Source organism: Scyliorhinus torazame, chromosome 15 (genome assembly GCF_047496885.1).
Source record: "Scyliorhinus torazame isolate Kashiwa2021f chromosome 15, sScyTor2.1, whole genome shotgun sequence".
Taxonomy (NCBI): Eukaryota; Metazoa; Chordata; class Chondrichthyes; order Carcharhiniformes; family Scyliorhinidae; genus Scyliorhinus; species Scyliorhinus torazame.
In genome coordinates this window covers 163,883,134-163,900,962 of record NC_092721.1, presented here as the reverse complement: position 1 = coordinate 163,900,962, position 17,829 = coordinate 163,883,134, and the positions used below count along the sequence as shown (strand labels likewise).

At 47.3% G+C, this 17,829-nt stretch overlaps 1 protein-coding gene across 1 annotated transcript; it reads right to left on the bottom strand.

The window, feature by feature from the left end:
• Nucleotides 1–1,063: 1,063 nt before the first annotated feature.
• Nucleotides 1,064–17,456, bottom strand: ccna1 (cyclin A1). The gene is made up of 8 exons (XM_072475964.1): nucleotides 17,107–17,456; nucleotides 16,656–16,914; nucleotides 16,338–16,468; nucleotides 15,544–15,767; nucleotides 12,346–12,550; nucleotides 9,178–9,291; nucleotides 1,558–1,691; nucleotides 1,064–1,473 (listed from the first exon to the last, which is right to left on the bottom strand). The coding sequence occupies exons 1-8, from the start codon at nucleotides 17,254–17,256 to the stop codon at nucleotides 1,407–1,409; spliced, it is 1,284 nt and encodes a 427-aa protein (XP_072332065.1). The 5' UTR covers nucleotides 17,257–17,456; the 3' UTR covers nucleotides 1,064–1,406.
• Nucleotides 17,457–17,829: the final 373 nt, after the last annotated feature.

The following is a 17,829-nucleotide window of genomic DNA, read 5'->3' as shown; positions in this document are numbered from 1 at the left end:
GAACTCAAAATCTCTAGACAAACCACTTATCTCTGCAATCAAGTGAACCTCATCTAGTGCAAATACATCCATCCTCAAAAAGGGACCCAAACTGTTAGTACTCCAGGTGAGGTCTCACCAATAGTTCCCCACTTTCATACTCTTATTTGCAAAGAGAATGTTAAATTGTGCCAGCTCACAGGAACACATTCCCAAGGAATGAGCAATGGATTGCTCTTTGAGACCTGCATCCTGCGTCCTGTTGAATTGTTGAAATGCCATTAATAAAAGGTCTCATCTAGTTGCAAGTTCTCTAATATTTTCCTTGCATCAAAAACTCAGTGAAATCTCCTAGCCTCCTTATGCTGGCTATGGTACCTGGGTAATATTTGCAAGGCCAGGTAATACCCATCCATGGTTAGAGTAAACATAGTTTTTGATCTACTGCAGTTGATATGGATGTTGTTCTTTGCAGTAGTCTGATGGAAGCTTCTTGCCAGGCTACTTTAAGGGCAGTTTAGTCAACTGAATTTTGGTAGGCGTCACAATAAACCTGGCAAGAACTGCAAGATCCCTTCTTAGGGAATTAGTAAAGAAATTGGCTGTGCCAAACAGTGCGTGGCCACTCAAATTTACAAATGTGGTCATCACTTGGAAACTGGAGCCCAAGGAATCAAAATCCTATCAGGGGACAGCAAACAACTGGGAAAATAGATGTTACGAGTCAAGTAATTTACAGGATTACAATTTGTGCACCAATGGTTAGATATCAATTTGAACAGTAGCCTAGCAACACACCTTCAACCCATTGAAAGAATGAAGGCATGGATCAGAGGCTGCATTGAACCCTCAATTACTGATCCACTTCAAAAAAGCCTCAAAATGAATGTATGGAATAGATCACGAGCAGATTAAAGTTTAGAAATTTGGTACTGTTAGATGAAGGAAATTTGCAAGTTTAAGTACATCTCTCCCTGAAGCTTGCTTCAATCTTGGGCCTTATGCATAATCCTTGGCCCCTCATGTCATCCAAGGACACCATATTACAAGGTTTTTTTTTTCTTTGTTTTTTTAAAAATGCTTTATTGTTTGTCCAAATACAAAGTACAAACACTCATTCCAGCCACCTGTCTAATGCAAGTGAGAAATGCTATTTGCATTTACAACTGTTCATGAAGCAGTACGACATTTGAACAGTCACTATTAACAATTTCTCACTGAATCCAAGAGTTCCCTTATAAATAAAAGATTAAAAATTTAATACTGGTTTAAAAATTGCACCTTAAAATATTCTATAAAACCAAGGTCACAATCCAACAGCAGTCAGCCATGGAGTTGATTAGCAGCAGTCCTCAAGTGTTTATGACCAGTTCAGTCATTTAATAAAAGTCAGTGCTCCAGTTTAATCCTACAAGAGTGTTCATCCTTCAATTGTCTTTAAGTGCATGCAGAGGCAATGTTGCTGGAGGCTCAATGAGAGAAATTCTCAGATACCTGGGGAGAAAGGTTTTTTTTTTTTTTTTAAAAAAAAGATTGTTTTACAGAAAAACTTCCTATGGATTTAAAAATCTGACTTACTTGGAGCTCCTGTATTTTTCCTTAATGGCTTGTTGTGGCTGGAATTTGGCTTGAAGGAAGGTCTTATGCATATCATTCAGACAAGGTACAATATCAACCAATGAGTAACCAGTAAATGTAGCAAGTGGTTCAGGCTGTCAAACAGACAAAGATGTTATTATAAGTTTCCAAAATATGCTTAGTTTGAGCACGGTCAAGAATTCAATATATTCCTTAGTTGAACTAGCCAATGTTAGCATGCAGGGCAGCAGCAGCAAGTGGGATTTTTATTATTTTTTTTAAAATAAAAAATTTGAGTACCCAATTCATTTTTTCCAATTAAGGGACAATTTAGCGTGGCCAATCCACCTACCCTGCACATCTTTGGGTTGTGGGGGCGAAACCCACGTAAATACGGAGAATGTGCAAACTCCACATGGCCAGTGACCCAGGGCCGGGATTGAAGCTGGAACCTCGGCACCGTGAGACTGCAGTGCTACCACGGTGTTGCCCTAAGTGGGAAAATTGTAAGTGATGGAATGCCTAATTAAGCAGCAGAAACTGGATATCCTCTGGTATTATCCTCAAATCATGGCTAAGGAAAAGACTATGCTGCAAGTTCCAGGAACAGTTCGTCAGTCTCCCTGCTGGGCACTGTGATTGGTGGTGCAAAGTGTTCTTTCATGGCAGGCGATTGATCAATATTAGGTAGAGATCCTTATTACAGGGACTTCCAGTGGTAGCCATGGAGTGAGTGATCACACAGGGCAGCTCTGGCTGGAAGGCAATGGTTTTGGCATTTAACCAGTTATCAATGTATATTCGGCAGAAAAGTAGAGTGGAGGTGGAGAAGAGGTTCGGCCCTGGATTGGCATGTCTACTGGCTATCAGACCTGGCAGAGACAGAAGGACATGGCTAAGGAGTTGGAAGACACCTGTGACACATCACCAATTGTGAGTATGGTGGAGGGAGAAGGGTCATCTGCAGGAAAACCTCAGGTGGAGCAATTTTGACAGCAGAGGCAGTGACTGGTTGAGAGAGATGGACAGTAAAAAGACAATACCGGAGGAGATTCCAGACTTGGATAGGCAGGGATTTGGGGCAGGGTTTTCAACTGCATAATAGAGCAGAGGGTGGTCAAGTGGAGCCCCAAGTCAATGGGAAGGTAGAGGATGTTGAAGGAGCTGGCGGAATTTATGGGCTTGGTGGATCCATGGAGGGAGTACTCCTTCTCGCATGTTGTGGTGAGTTGGGCAGCGGTGATGGGGGCAGAATCTGCAGGAACTGTGATTTCGGACCATGAGCCACATTGGCTAGATGTCAGGCTTAGTTTGGGGCAGGTGCAAAGGCCAAGATGGATGTTGGATTCAAGACTTCTGGCGGACAAGGCATTTTATGGAAAGGCGAGACTGGCGATTAGGAACTATGTGGAGCTTAATCAGAAGGCGGAGGTTGGCGGCCACGTTCTGGGAAGTGTTGAAGGTAGTGACTGGAGGGGAGATTTGGTTTAGGTTCATAGGAAGAGGAAGGAAGGAACACAGGTGACTGTTGGACAAGATGCAAGGTGGAGGAGTTACTCAGGGGCCCCCACAAAGGAGTTGCTGGCAGAGGGGAAGAGATTGCAGGGGCAGTTTGACATGCTGCCAATGGGCAAGGCAGTGGGACAGCTGTGGAGGTGCAGGATGAATATAGAGAGAAGGCAAGTCGTATATTGGCCCAAATTGTGGAATCAGGCAGCTTCTAGGGAGATTTTAAAAAGGAGAGGGCAGAAAAGGGAGAGGCGGTGTCAGAGCCAGAAAAGATAAGAGTGCTCAGGGGATACTAAGAGAAGTTTACAAGGCTGAGCTTGGTGGAGGGGAAGAGGCAGGCATTGGAAGAGCCGCTGGGGGAGGTGATAGATAGAATCGGGGAATGCAGTTGGGGAAGGCACCAGGGCCTAACAGCTTTCCAGTGGAGTTTTATGAGCTGTTTGCAACCTTTGGCCCCCCACCTGATGGGGGTGTTCAGTGAGGGTGGAGGAGGAGGAGAGGAGGAGGAAGGGGCGGGGGGGGGGGGGAGGGAGCAAAGAGGAGTGGAGAGTTGCCAACAACACTGTCACAAGCATCAATCCACTGGAGCGTGTGTCATACAGGCCCATCTCGGTTAAACACAGATGTGACAGTATTGGCGAAGGAGTTGGTAGGTAGGATGGAGGGATGTCCGAGCTGGTCTCCACTGATCAAACAGGTTATGTGAAGGGTAGGCAGCACTCCAGCAATATTGGGAGGCTGTTGAATTAGTTTGTGTTGTGGGTGCACCTTTGGTATGCATCCCTGGTGGCAAGCCTCTGTACAATGAGAAGAGATGAGCGTGTTTCAGGTTGCACAGGGAAATGAGACAGGGGTGCCCGTTGTTGCATTGTTATTTGCACTGGTGCAGCCTTCTGGGGTCAACTGCATGGCGAGGGATTGAGGGGAGCAGGGAGTACCAGGTGTCACACAGACGACCTGCTGTTATTCATATCAGGTCTTCTGGAGTGCATGGGCAGAATCATGGGTCTGCTGGAGGGGTTTGGAGCATCACCACAACATGCCAGTGAACAGGGCTCGAAGGCGTAGCAATGGCAGGACCGAAGAGAAAGACCAAGAGCAGCGGGTGGACGAGATGCAGGGCCCTCAGAGACTGACAACTCGAACGGCCTCCGCCTCCCTCCCACACGATCGGGGGGGGGGGGGGGGGGAACCACAGGGGCAGGGATGGGCAAGGTGCAGGTTGATGGAACGAGATGGCACCACGAACAGATGCTTTGGAGGGGAGGAGGGTCCTGGGACAAAGGGAAACTCTGGAGTGCAGGGGCACACCCATATGCCGTACACACAGTTCGTGGCCATGTTGGGGGTGCCTCTCACCCCACAGAGATTGCAGGGGCCCAGCCTCGGTGAGAACAGTGACCGTTGCCATTTTGGACAGCCCCCGAACAAAGACAAACCCCGCAGTGCAGGGTCACGTCCACCAGGTAAGTATGGTTGACCCTGCGGAAAAGGGGGCGGGGAGAGAGAAACAGGGACAAAACCCCACCAGGATTATCAGCTGGAATGTCAGGGTGCTCAACAGCCCAGTGAGAAAATTGATAGTCTTCCTCCAAAGAGAGACACGCGAGGGAGAAGGACCGACTGCAGGGGGCTGGGTGGGACAGATGCATCATTCATATTATGGGACGAGGGCTTGGGGAGTAGGTATCTTGATTAAGAGAATGGTGTTTTGGGCACCAAAGATGGTTATGGACCCAGTGGGACAGTAGGTCATGGTCAGAGGTGTCCTGGATGGGGCACTGGTAAGTCTGGTACCCAACTGGGATGGCATGGATTTTATAAAGAAGACCATGGCAGAAATCCCCAACATTGACACACCTGACTAATCATGGTGGGGGAGACTTTTAACTGTGTACAGGACCCATTGATAGACCGATCAAACCCCAGAACATGGAAAAAGACAGGCCGGGGGGGGGTGGTTTTGGGAGGTGCTGAAGGCGGCGATTAGGGGAGAGATTATAGCCTACAAAGAACATAGACAGGGAAAGAGGGGACACAGGGAAAGAGGGGACAGCTAGGCAGCTGGAGGTCAACAGAAAATACTCCAAAACGTTTGGAGGAGAGAAAATCTACAAATGGACTGGAGACCAGCTATCTAGCAGGAAGGCAGTGCACCAACTCCGCCAGACACTGGGGACCCTTTAGGAGCACGGAAAAGGCTAGCCACCGGTTGGCTCACCAGCTGAGAAAGTTGGCAGTCACAAGGGAAATAGCACAGGAAAAGGACAGCAGAGGCAAACTGATAACCAAAAAAGGTCAACCAAGCATTTGAGGCCTTCTTTCAGTGACTGTACACCTCTAAGCCCCCCCAACAGGGGCTCTGGATAAAACGGTTCCTCGATGGACTACTAGTGGGGGACAATAGACGGAGGGAGCTGGAAGCACCAACAAGACTGGGAAAGGTCATGGAGAGCATCAACTTCATGCAGGCAGGGAAGGTGCCAGGATGGGTTCCTGGCAGGATTCTAGAAAAAGCTTGCACCAGCCCTGGCTCTGCACCCATGGGAGATGCTCGTAGACTTGCTAGAGAGGGGTACCCTGCCTCTAATGCTTACACAGGCCACTATATCATTGATACCCAATAAAGACAATAACCCGACAAAGCAGATAATAGACCCATTTTGCTGTGCAACGTTGATGCGAAAATACTTCGACTGGAGAACTGCATACCAGAGATGGTCGCAGAGGACCAGATAGGCGTAACCCAAGGGTAGACTGCTAACTGTGAACATCAGACAGCTGCTGAATGCGATACTGACCCCATCTGAGGACAGAACCCCAGAGATGATAGTCTCCCTGGGTGCAGAAAAGGCCTGGAGGGACTGGAGCAGTTTGGGCTAGGGGTGGGGTTCACCTCCTGGGTGGTAACTCCTGTACAACACCCCCAAGGAGAGCATTTGGACCATCACCACCAGCACTGAATACTTCCCAGTTGCACAGCGGCACATGGCAGGGATGCCAGTGTCCCCACTCCTGTTCACCCTGGCAATTAAACCCACACTCCAAAGATGTGCAGGTTAGGTGGATTGGCTATGCTAAATTGCCCATGTCCAAAAAGGTTGGATGGGGTTATTGGGATACCAGGAGAGAGTGATGGAGTGGGCTTGAGTAGGGTGCTCTTTCCAAGGGCCGGTGCAGACTCATCGGCTGAAAGGCCTTCTTCTGCACTGTAAATTCTATGAACCTCCACATCTCAGGACTGCAGAATGGCTTGAAGGTAATCATGAAGCTCCAGGAAGAGTTTGGGCCTTCTTGGACTACAAACCCAACCTGGGCAAGAGCGAGGCATTCCTGGTGAATCCAGACAGGCGAGTGACAGAACTGGAGGGTCTACCATCCAAACTATCCCAAAGCAAATTCCGCTACCTGGGGAACCAAAGGTCAGGACACAAAGGTTCCTCTTCCTGTTTAGATCCCGAACGATCTTCAGCCTCAAGGCCGAAAATGATCGTGGCTTGTGTGGTGGGGGAAGGAGAGAATCCGCAGAGGAGAAGAAACATGGACAGTCTGGCCCGCCCAAACTTGCAATACTACCACTGGGCAGCCACAGCCGAAAGAGTGAGGGGATGGGAAAGGGAATAGAGTACGGAATGGGTGAGGCTGGAGCTGAACAAGGAATGGGGTGTGTGTGTGTGTGGGGGGGGGGGGGGGGGGGGGGGGGGGAAGAAAGAGAGGGAAGAGAGAAGAGAGAAAAAGAGAGAAGAGCAGCAGATGTTAACAGCCTGGGACGTTTACATGGGGGACAGACTCGAGAGACTGGAGCTGCGACATTTACAAATATTCTCCACAATGAGACGATGAGCTACCCTAGGGGCCCAAGAGACATGGCTGGAGGAACTGCTGGAGATGGAAGATAGGGAGAAGGGGAACTGTGGGGACATTTACACCATTAGATGGAGCAAGACAGAAATGGAAGCATGTGTGGGACTGAAGTAGAGCAGGGACTCTGGAGCAAATCACCAAGTAGGGTCAACTCCACCTCTGCCTGCACATGCAGTCTAAAGTGGTGCACACACAGAACACCTAACCAGAACTTGAATGAATAGCTTCTTCCCAGGGGTGGAGGAGAAGTGTGAACAGTGCCAGGGAGGCCTGGCCAACCACACCCACAGACTCTGGGCCTGCTCCAGACTGGTCAGGTTCCGGATAGCCTTCTTCAAGACAATGTCCCACGGTTGTGGGGGTGAGGGTGGAGCTGTGCCGGAGTGTGGCAGTCTTCTCGAACTACACATAGGGAAGAAGGCCAATGCCCTTGCTTCCTTAATTGCACACTGGAGAACATGTCGGGATTTCTCCACCTGGAGAAGATCAAATACACCAGGGGGCTTCCACAAAGCTATTCATCAGCCTGCTCAAAGCCAATAGTGATTCAGAAGAAAGGGGGGGGGGGCGGCAAATGAATGCAGACAGGGTCGCACAGAACAGATAGGAAGAAGTGGGGTGGGGGGGGGGGCAGTAAGGAAGAAAGCCAGTGAAGCATCAGGAAGGGGCATGAGGAAAGAGTGGCAGGGGGTTGGTTAGATGCAGAGAGCACCCTCCAGCAAAGCCATAGGGGCAACAGCAACAAGTCACAAAAAGAATACAACACCCATGGCAGAAGGCAGCACTAAGATGGAGCCAGAGAGGAGGCAGAGGAAAGGGGTGCATGAAACATCTCATTCTGTAAATATTGTGTTTTTATATGTCTAATGTTAAAACTGAAAAATTCTAATAAAAATATGAAGAGTGGATCAGGCTGGAGAGGAGAGTCCTGTTGGGGGTTTAGTCTGGAGGGTGGGCCCTGGTGATGGCCCCATTGTTATTGGCTCTGTACAGGAGAGTCTGATGGTGCAGTCAACAATCAGGATATGGAACCAGTTGAGGAGACATTTCAAGCTGGAAAGAGCGTTTGTGGTGATACTACCGTGTGTCGGGGGGGGAATATACAGAAAAGGTAGAAGATGGAGCAGGAGGGGGCCTTTTGGCCCTTCGAGCCTGCTCCGCCATGCATCACGATCATGGCTGATCATCCAACTCAATAGCCTAATCCAGTTCTCCCCATAGCCTTTGATCCCATTCTCCCCAAGTGCTATATCCAGCCGCCTCTTGAATATATTCACAGTTTTAGCATAACTACTTCCTGTGGTAATGGATGTACGGGAAGTGGAGGGAGGCAGAGCTAGAGCAGTTTGAGATAGGGTCCAAGACAAGTTTGTGGGACTGGATGGGCTGTGGGGCAGTGAGTTTAAGTATATACAGGTGTGGGACTTTGTGCAAAGGAGTGGTGGATTTTCCCCAAGCTACCAGAGTAAACGTTCATGCAACTGCTGCATCCTGACGACTTGGGGGAGGGCAGGACAGGTGGTGAGGATAAAGCGCAAGTGGCAGGAGTTGGGAGGGAAATCGGTTGGGGACTATGGTTTGCGGCGATGTGGTGGGTGAACTGAACCTACTGCACGAGGAGGAGCTTGATTCAGTTAAGATGGTGCACATAACTTGGGTGAGATGAGTGGGTTCCTCCAGAGGGTGGCTGATGGGTGAGGGAATTGCACCAATGAATCATGCTCACATGTTCTGGGGCTGCAGGAATTTGGGAATGTTTGGGACGTTATCTAAGTTAGTGGGGATTGGGGGGGGGGGGGGGGGGGAGTAGGCCAGAAACTATGGTGGCAATCTTTGGGGGTCTCGGAGGAGCCAGAACTGGAGGGGAAGGGGGCCAATGTTGTAGCCTTCGCCTCAGATTGCCCGGTGAAGGGTCATGTTTAATTAAAGGTTGGATACGCCGCCAGTGTGGCAGCCTGGCAGCAGCATACAGCATTTTCAATCCTTGCCTTGTCTTCTCTTCAGGCAAGAGTCAGATCCCATTTTTGTCTGGGGGGGGGGGGGGGGGGAAACGGGGACCCCCCCCCCCCCCCGGGGGAGAACGGGGACCCCCCCCCCGGGGGGGGGGGGGGGGGGGGGGGGGGGGGGGGGGAGAACGGGGACCCCCCCCCCCTTGGATTAACTCCAATGGAAGGTGGATATTGGCCTGTAGTGTATTTCCAGAACTGATGTTAAATGCTGTAGTTTGTTATTGGCACAAAAGCTTACCCAAAAAGCATTGTTGATTGTGTAGTTTGCCAAGCAATATGCAGCTGCTGCCATCAGAGAGGGTGCATACTTCAGACATACATCAGCTTCTAGTAAACTCAACTCAGCTATGTACTGTGGATTGGAGAGAGATTGTTAGCTAAATCAGTACGACTGGTTTCTCTGAAACAACTTTCAGGTGACCTTTGGCAAAGAGAGCTTCTTAAATGTTTCCTAAAAAGATTGCACAAATTGAATGGCCAAGTTTACTGTGCAATCAAGTACTTAATTTTGAGGAACCCAAAGGTCTGGCACAACAATCACCCAGGGGTCAGTCTTGTGTTGGACAGAGCAGGTTACAAAGCATGGAGACAGCTCCAATTTGAAAACTAATGCACATTGTTAACCTAGAAACCAATGACATCCACTAACAATTCCACAGCATCATCAAGTTCAATCACTCCCTAGCTAGCCCCTCAATCTGGACTTGGGTGCAAATCCCCCCCCAGTGCCCCATTTTAGAAAGATGTTCACTTCTGCACAAGTTTCACATCTTCAATGTCCATTTTCATATCCGTTGACTGTTTCAGCTTGCCCACTTGCTTCTTGAAGAACTATTGCAGAGAATTAACTTCACAATTAATCAACCAGGTTTTAATATGTTTGCCTCTTACTTCATTGATGGTTCAACTTAGATATAGAGAGCCTCAGTAAAGATGGGGAATTTAGTCTTGTCAAATATTAACACTGGTCAATGAAAATGCCATTAATGGACAGATATTGGAATCCAAATCCACAATGACAGGCACTGCTGCCATTATTACTCATACTTAATTGGAGAAAAGGAGACAGGCCTATACAAAAAAAAATTTAGGCCACAAAGTCTACCACAAGCTTCCAGGATTTCTCATCAGTTGCATTCTTAATTATAATTCTGTTTCATGCACTGCAGACATTTGCTCACAGAATAAATTGCAATCCCAAGGCATACAAGGCTATGGTCCCAAGTACTGGGAAATAGGATTAGAATGGTTAGGTGGTTGTTTTGACCAGTGCAGACTCTATGGGCCTCGTCTGTGCTTTATGACACTATGAACATGTCAAGACTCAAACCTACAGTCAACATAATTTACTTGGTACACCCCCATCCAGCAACGTGAAATTGGTTGACTTGTAGAGTTAGCTATCCAAGAGGCATAGAACACAGAATTCTCATCAGGTGTGCAACAATCATTTTATTTTGCCAGGAATTAGAGACAAGGAGTTGGCAGTCACATGTTAGACCTGGTGCTACTTAAATGGTCAGAATTCTCAGTAGGAAAAGCCCCAACTTTCATACAACTGGCACAATGTGTAGCTTTGCAACAAGGACAAAACTAGCTTTAAATCTTTCAGTTGGAATTATTTGACTCATTTCACCATAGTGAGGTTATCAATTTGAGAATGTTCTACTGTAATTATAACATCCCCTCATTTAACCTGGCCATGGGGCATTTCTATTCAAATTTGGAGAAATAGGATTAGAAATTGTTTGCTAAATAAAATTAGCAAAGCTCAAGTGCTCCTGGAGACAAACATGAAGTGATAAGAACCCATGTCTATTAACATGATTAGGGATAACATAATTACCTAGCTTGGTTAGGGATAAATGCTGAATGCGAGAACTCTTGGATGTACCCCCAAACAGCATTGGAAAGTTCGGTCCACCCGAAGGGTATACAGGATTGGTTAAAAGCATTTCACCTGGACACTTAGTCCTTTACTTAGGTCATGCACCTAGTGCAGAGTGGACATGAACTTGACATCTAGAGTAACATACTGACTGGCACAGGGTCCAGGGTCTACAATAGTTAAGGATGCATATTCAAGATCACTACTGACCCCCTGCCCCCAGGAGGTCAGCTTTGAATCAGTTCAGACAACCAGTGGCCTTCCTCCCTTCGGGTTTGATATTAGCATAGTGACGATGGGCCAATAAATTAACCATTGGGGATTTTTGTTATTTGTTTGAACAAGGCATGTAGCTACAAAAATGAACAGTTGATGCCCAGCAAATTTTAATTCACAGCAAATATAGCCCTCCTGTTACCTTAGCATAGAATAAATTTAATACCCAGAGAATTTATTTTGCCAGCTTTTATTAGCCAACAGAATCTGATGACTCAAAATTAGAATATTGAGGCTTGCCAATTCCAGAATGGAAGTTCAGACAAGCAACTAGGCGCAAGAAGGCCACTTCCATAAAGCCAATGGGATTAGTGGACAGTAACAGGTCAAATTTTCCCCTTTGAATTGAGATTTTGCTTCAGACAATAAAAATAAAAACGTGCCACTTATCAGTTTCACTGGATCCAAAAACAGCAATGAACACTTACTACCTATCAAGTAATAGTTAGTCCTGAATTTGTCCTTTGGTTGTTTGCTTTATTTTTATAAAATGGGATGGCATGATGAGAAATTTGCAGACAATGTCGACAGGTGGAAAGTACATGGAATGCTTTCCTTTATTGGATGAATACAAAAGCAGGTATGTAATGACGGAATTGTATAAAACACTGGCTAGGCCAAAGCTGCAGTTGCGTACAGTTCTAGTAATTTAAGGTGATTGGTAGAAGGATTGGAGGCGATGAGGAAAATATTTTAACCCAGAGGGTATCTGGGAGTGGTTGAGGCAGACCTGGATGTGGATCTGAAGTAGGAAAAGTGGCATTAAAGTGAGCAACTATATTGTTTTCTCTTGTGGCCAGTATAGACATGGGCTGACTTGTTTTGAACAGTTGCCACTAACAGATAAAACCTCATTTTTAGATTTGCGAGTGAACAAGCTGCACTGTCCCTCCATAATTTTACAAACGTTTTTTTCACCCTTTTGAATTTCAGTAAAACGTTTGTATAGTGTACATTTTAGATCTCTCACTTATGGGAGGCAAAGAAAAAGGGAAAAATGATTTTGGGATTTCCCATTTGCTTTTATTGGTCCAGTGGCATTACTTCAAATCCATGATACACACCCCACTTTTTATTATTTGAATTGACATCATGCTGCAGTAGCTAATTTAATCATACCCAGGTGTCACAGAAGTTAAATTACCTTCATCCAAGAGTCATTTCTATTGCATATTCAGAACCAGTTCCTCTATTCACGTTGAACTTCAGGGATTTAGACATCCAGAAATTAGATATACATACCATAGCTAGAGTTCCCATTTGTCCACCAATCCCTTCCTCCTTCAAAAACTGTGTTAGGAACTGGTTGACTGTTGGAACAGTCATGTCAAAACTCAAAACCTTGAGTAGGAGATGCTCCATGCGCAAGAGTTGCTTTTTTGTATAGGTGTCATCTGTTATGTAGACAAATTCATCTATTTCTGGGGGATAGATTTCTTCATATTTCCTAGGTGGGAAAATATACACAATTGTTCCTTTAAAAAAATAGATATGTATTTTAAGAGCCCATTTCAAAAGGCTATGATACCAGACCACATTCCAGCCATAGTTCTGAAGCACCTGTCTTCATAACTAGCTGCTCCCCTGGCTAAGTATGGCTCGTACAACTGCAACTGGCATCTACCAGGTGTGGAAAATTGCTTAGGTATGTTTTGTCCACAAAGGGCAGACAAATTGAAGCCAACCAATTAACTCTCAAGTCAGCAAAGTGATGAGAAATTGTCAACAATACTCTATCACACGGGACAGCACTTTCCAGCAATAGCCTACTCATTGATGCCTGGGCCACTCAGTACCTGACCTCATTACATTCTTGATCCAAACATGGACATAGGAGAGGAGCATCTGACAGTGTAGCATCAAAGACCTAGCAAAGCAGAGGTCAATAAGAGGGAAACTCCCCACTGAGATGGTGGTGGGAGCTCAATCATCTTCATCAAGACATTGCTGCAAGAGGTCCTCAGGTCAGTGTCCAAGCCCAGCCATCGGATGCTTCATTAAGGACCTTCCCTGCACCAGATGGGCAGAAGTGGTTTTTTTTAATGATTGCACAATATTCTGCAGCATTCATGATTCTTCAGGCACTGAAGCAGTCTTGTGCCCATATGCAGCAAGACATGGATAATATTCAGACCTGGGCAGCACTGTAGCATGGTGGTTAGCACAATTGCTTCACAGCTCCAGGGTCCCAGGTTTGATTCCCGGCTTGGTTCACTGTCTGTGCAGAGTCTGCACTCTCCCAGTGCGTGGGTTTCCTCCGGGTGCTCCGGTTTCCTCCCACAGTCCAAAGATTCAATCCAGGTCAAAGCCCCCCATCTACCACAATAATCACTCCAATCACCATGGGGTGCAGAGTGGCAGTAGTGTGCACCAGGTACAAGATGCACTCCAGCAGCTTGCCAAGGCTTCAACAACTTCCAAACTCAACCTCTACCACTTAGAAGAACAAGGCAGCCAGCAGATGCACCACCTGCAAGTTCCCCTCCAAGCTGTTGTGTTATGTACTCTGGGATAACAGGCTGCAACTGGATGCAGCTTTAACCAAAAGATACTCCAGACCTGGGAAGTTAGTTCAATCTGATTTATTGAACCAGTAGCACAGTTCTGAGTTCAACTCTCTGCTAACCCAAGTGTGGTTACTGTCTGACTGAACCAGACTAGCTTAGCCACGTGCTGGTGGTGTGATACGGTACATACACCCTGACTCACTGTAGGTGTTAATCAGTGGAAAGAGGCAGAGTGTGAGTGCCTCGTGCCTTTTATAGTGAGATACCACCACCAAGTGTCCTGCCTGCTCATTGTCATGTCCTGCTCTCCATTCATTAGCTGCCTGTATATCATTATCTGCATATAATGACTTTTTTTTGTTGGCCTATGGGAACATTCTGTGACATACGTGAATCGGTGACATACGTGAACTTATTTACATGTGAAGACAGCTGTCTAATGTGAGAAAACAGAACACAGCAAACAAAATAAATGTTCACAAGTCCAGTCTCTGGGGCTTGCGTCTGATCCTTGTCGACCGCCAGAGATGGTGGTGGGGACGATGGTGCCTTGACAGGCAGGATGGAAGCCTGACTGGTGGCCTCGTAGTTAGAGGTATCAGGAGGTGGCAAAACAGACAGAAACGGAGAAGAAAACGGTTGCGGGCAGGCAACTTTGCACAGTGCCCATCTGTTTCGTCGCACAACAGAACCATCAGCCATACGTACAACATACAAGCGGGTCGCAGCCTGTCGAACAACGACAGCTGGAGCAGACCAGCCACCATCCGGTATCATGATCCAGAGTGTCTGCCGGGGATAACACGAGCAAATCGGTGGCATGAGCATCATAGTCCTGCTTTTGCTGGTTTCAGAGCTACTGCACTTTCTGCAACACCGGGAGCTGGTCCAGGTTGGGCAAGTGTATGGCTGGAAGTGTCGTCTGCAGGTCCCTGTTCACCAGGAGTTGAGCCGGCGACATGCCAGTGGACAGTGGGGTCACCCTGTACGCAAGCAGCAGGAGGTAGATGTCAGAAGCAGAATCCATGGCCTTGCAGATGAGCTGTTTCACAATGTGTACTTCTTTTTCAACCTTCCCATTGGACTGCAGATAGTGTGGGTTGGAAGTGACATGTTATGACTTGGCAAACAGACCACTCGTGGCTGTTGAAGCACGGGCCATTGTCACTCATGACAGTGAGTGGGATACCATGCCTGGAGAATGTCTCCTTACAGGCTTTGATGACGGTCCGAGATGGGAGGTCTCAGAGCTTCACGACTTCAGGGAAATTGGAGAAATAGTTAATCAACACGTAGTCACGACCATTGGCACGAAGAGGTCAATGCCAACCTTGGACCATGGGAAGGTCTCGATTTAATGCAAGAGGGGGTCTGTCTGTATATCATTATCTGCATGCCTGCATATCATGACAAGCCACATACCATTCTGACTGCAAGGTGGCACAATGGTTAGCACTGCTGACTCAACACCAGGGACCCAGATTCTGACCTCGGTGTGGAGTTTGCACAGTCTCCCCATGTCTGCGTGGGTTTCCTCCCACATTCTAAAGATGTGCAGGTTAGGTAGATTGTCCATGACAAATTGCTCCTTGGGTGGGGTTGTCTGTCAAAGTGTCGGTGTAGACTTGATGAGCCAAATAGCCTCTTTCTGCACTGTAGGAAACCTTAGATGGTTGTCCCTTACGGAGTCTGGATCAAAATCCTAGAATTCCTTCCCCGACAGCACTGTGCGGTGCAACTACACCACATGGGCTTCAAGAATGATGTTGACTCAAGGATAATCAGAAATTGGCATAAATATGGTCTTAGCTAGCGATGCCCCCCCATCCCCGGAACCAACAACAGAACAAAATCCTAGAGATGATCAATTTTTAGCTAAAGGAGGGACCAACCTCACCGCAATTCGCCATCTTAAATCCAAAAAACAACTTACGATGCCACAAGCATGGCTGCTGTCCCTACAAGTTGCAGCTTCCCTCGTAGGACCGACATGCATGACAGGAACCGGTCCAAGTAGTTTATCGCTAAGTACAAGGTTTCCGTTTGCAAACTGTACTCCTCGCTGACTTCGACAAGCCAATCCACAAGGATGGATCGCATACTGGGCGTTATGTCTGGCTGCTTTTTCATGTAGCCAAACTTCGGTCTACTTTTTTCCTGAAACAGAAAATTGCACAGAAGAATGAAGGCTGGGGGAAAAAAAACCATGGCAGAAATCAGCTGCCGTGTCTGTTAGTCTTGCGGTGTCTGACTCACACTACACACATACGAAATGGGGGGGGGGGGGGGGGGGGGAGAAGAGAGAGTAGGGAAAGCCCCAATATCAGAACTCCAGTCGTCTCAAATACAAGTGCGAGTTTGTAAAGTTGGACAAATGTTTATGGAGGTAGGATTTAATCCAATGCGCTTTGGATAAAGCTTGGTGAGGTTTTACGGCCGGCTTTATTTCGATAAATCTGGAGGCAAAAATAAACGTCAACTTTTGAAGCAGACTAGAAAACCCGGCATCAGACTGCCTGTCCCCTTCGCCGGTGGGGTCATTTAGTGCAAGAGCTTACAAGTGATTTTCACAACATGGGACACAAGCTTTAAAGGTGGGCAAGTTGAGCGAGCTGCCAAAGACAGTGCTGTGACCAAACCCGGGCCAGTAGCTCCCTCGGGGAAACAATGCTATTGAACAGTCGCGAAAACGCCCTCTAGATAGATTGTTGCAGTGCAACCACTCACTTCGGCCTCTCGAAGGTATTGGTAAATGTCTTCTGCATAGCCTTCCACAGCGAGATAATCCACATGTACATGGGAATCCTCATGATGGGAACGCAGCGAGCGCATTGAAGAGTCCACTAGCATAGGCGAAACTGCGGGGATGTAACAGAAGCACATTTAACAGGCGTTTCGAAACGAGCGAACAATGCAAAAACTAAAAACGGGAACAGGAACGATTTAAACACTTCAAACCCAATTCTGTTCGTCGTGACAAAAAAAAAGGATGCGATAACCTGCAGGGTGTGTGGGGAGAGAGCTGGATTCCATATCGAGCCTTACCTTCACTAAGATCCAAGAACAGACAATAGTCCTCCGCTGGCTTGGAGCTGTTACCTACCTCCCCAAGCTTCGTCTCCAGCTCGGAGGTCAGGTTACATTCGGAGACTTCGACTTCATCCTGGACTTCATCCTCCATGTAGATGTTGAAGCTGGAGCTGGAGATGAAAGCAGCCGGACACTCAGTGCCGCTGCAGCTCTTAGCCGAAGTGAAGCCATTGTCTGGACCCAGTGCAGCGGTGCCACACGGTTTTAGAGAAACCTGTCCGGGAATGGGCAAGAAAGGAGGAGGAATCAAAGGATCAGTTTGCAAACCCACCGAAATAAATACGCAAGAACGCCGGTGTAGCCAGACTGTTGAGAAATTATATATATATATATATATATATATATATATTAAAACAAGCGAAAAAAGCTATCCTCAGAAGTAACGGATTTACTGAATACAGATTACCTGACAAAGCGAACGCCTCTGCTGATCATTTTCATTCAGAACCCCTAAAACGGTCCTCTGTTTTTGACTAACTGGACCCACTTGTGGGACTAAATAAATATTTTCTTGATCAGCATTGCGCTTCAAAGCAGCAGGATTACTCCTGTACATGATGCTGCTGTTAGTTAAATACAAAGAAGACTTCACTGGCGAGAGAGACACACAATAAAATTTCGTTTGTTTGAACCTTCGCCTGCTCAGAACAAATCCCCTTCCTCACCCCCCTAGTAAAAGCGAGCGTGAGCGGTAGGGTGAAGGCAGCTCTATATTGGAGTGGTTTTAATTGGGCTCCGAGCACAGGGCAGCTCACTCCGGTTCCATCGTGTAGCAAATTACTTTCAATCAGCCCGCGTCTATTAAATCCCACCAATCACCTTCCGTTATCGGCGCACGTGAGCTTCGAATTGGCAGTTCCATGGCAACGCGGCACGCCACCCGGGTCGCACCTGACTTCCGCATCTGTTTCTGCGGCTGCGTGTTTCCAGGGTGACCGAGAAGTAGCATCTTTGAGAAAGTCGTCATTGGGTTGTTAATGATGTTGACAACTAAGGTTCAGCTCAGTGGATGGGGATTGTCTTGTTAGTAGCACAGTGGTCAGCACTGTTGCTTCACAGCGCCAGGGACCTGGGTTCGATTCCCGGCTTGGGTCACTGTCTGTGCGGAGTCGGCACGTTCTTCAGGTGT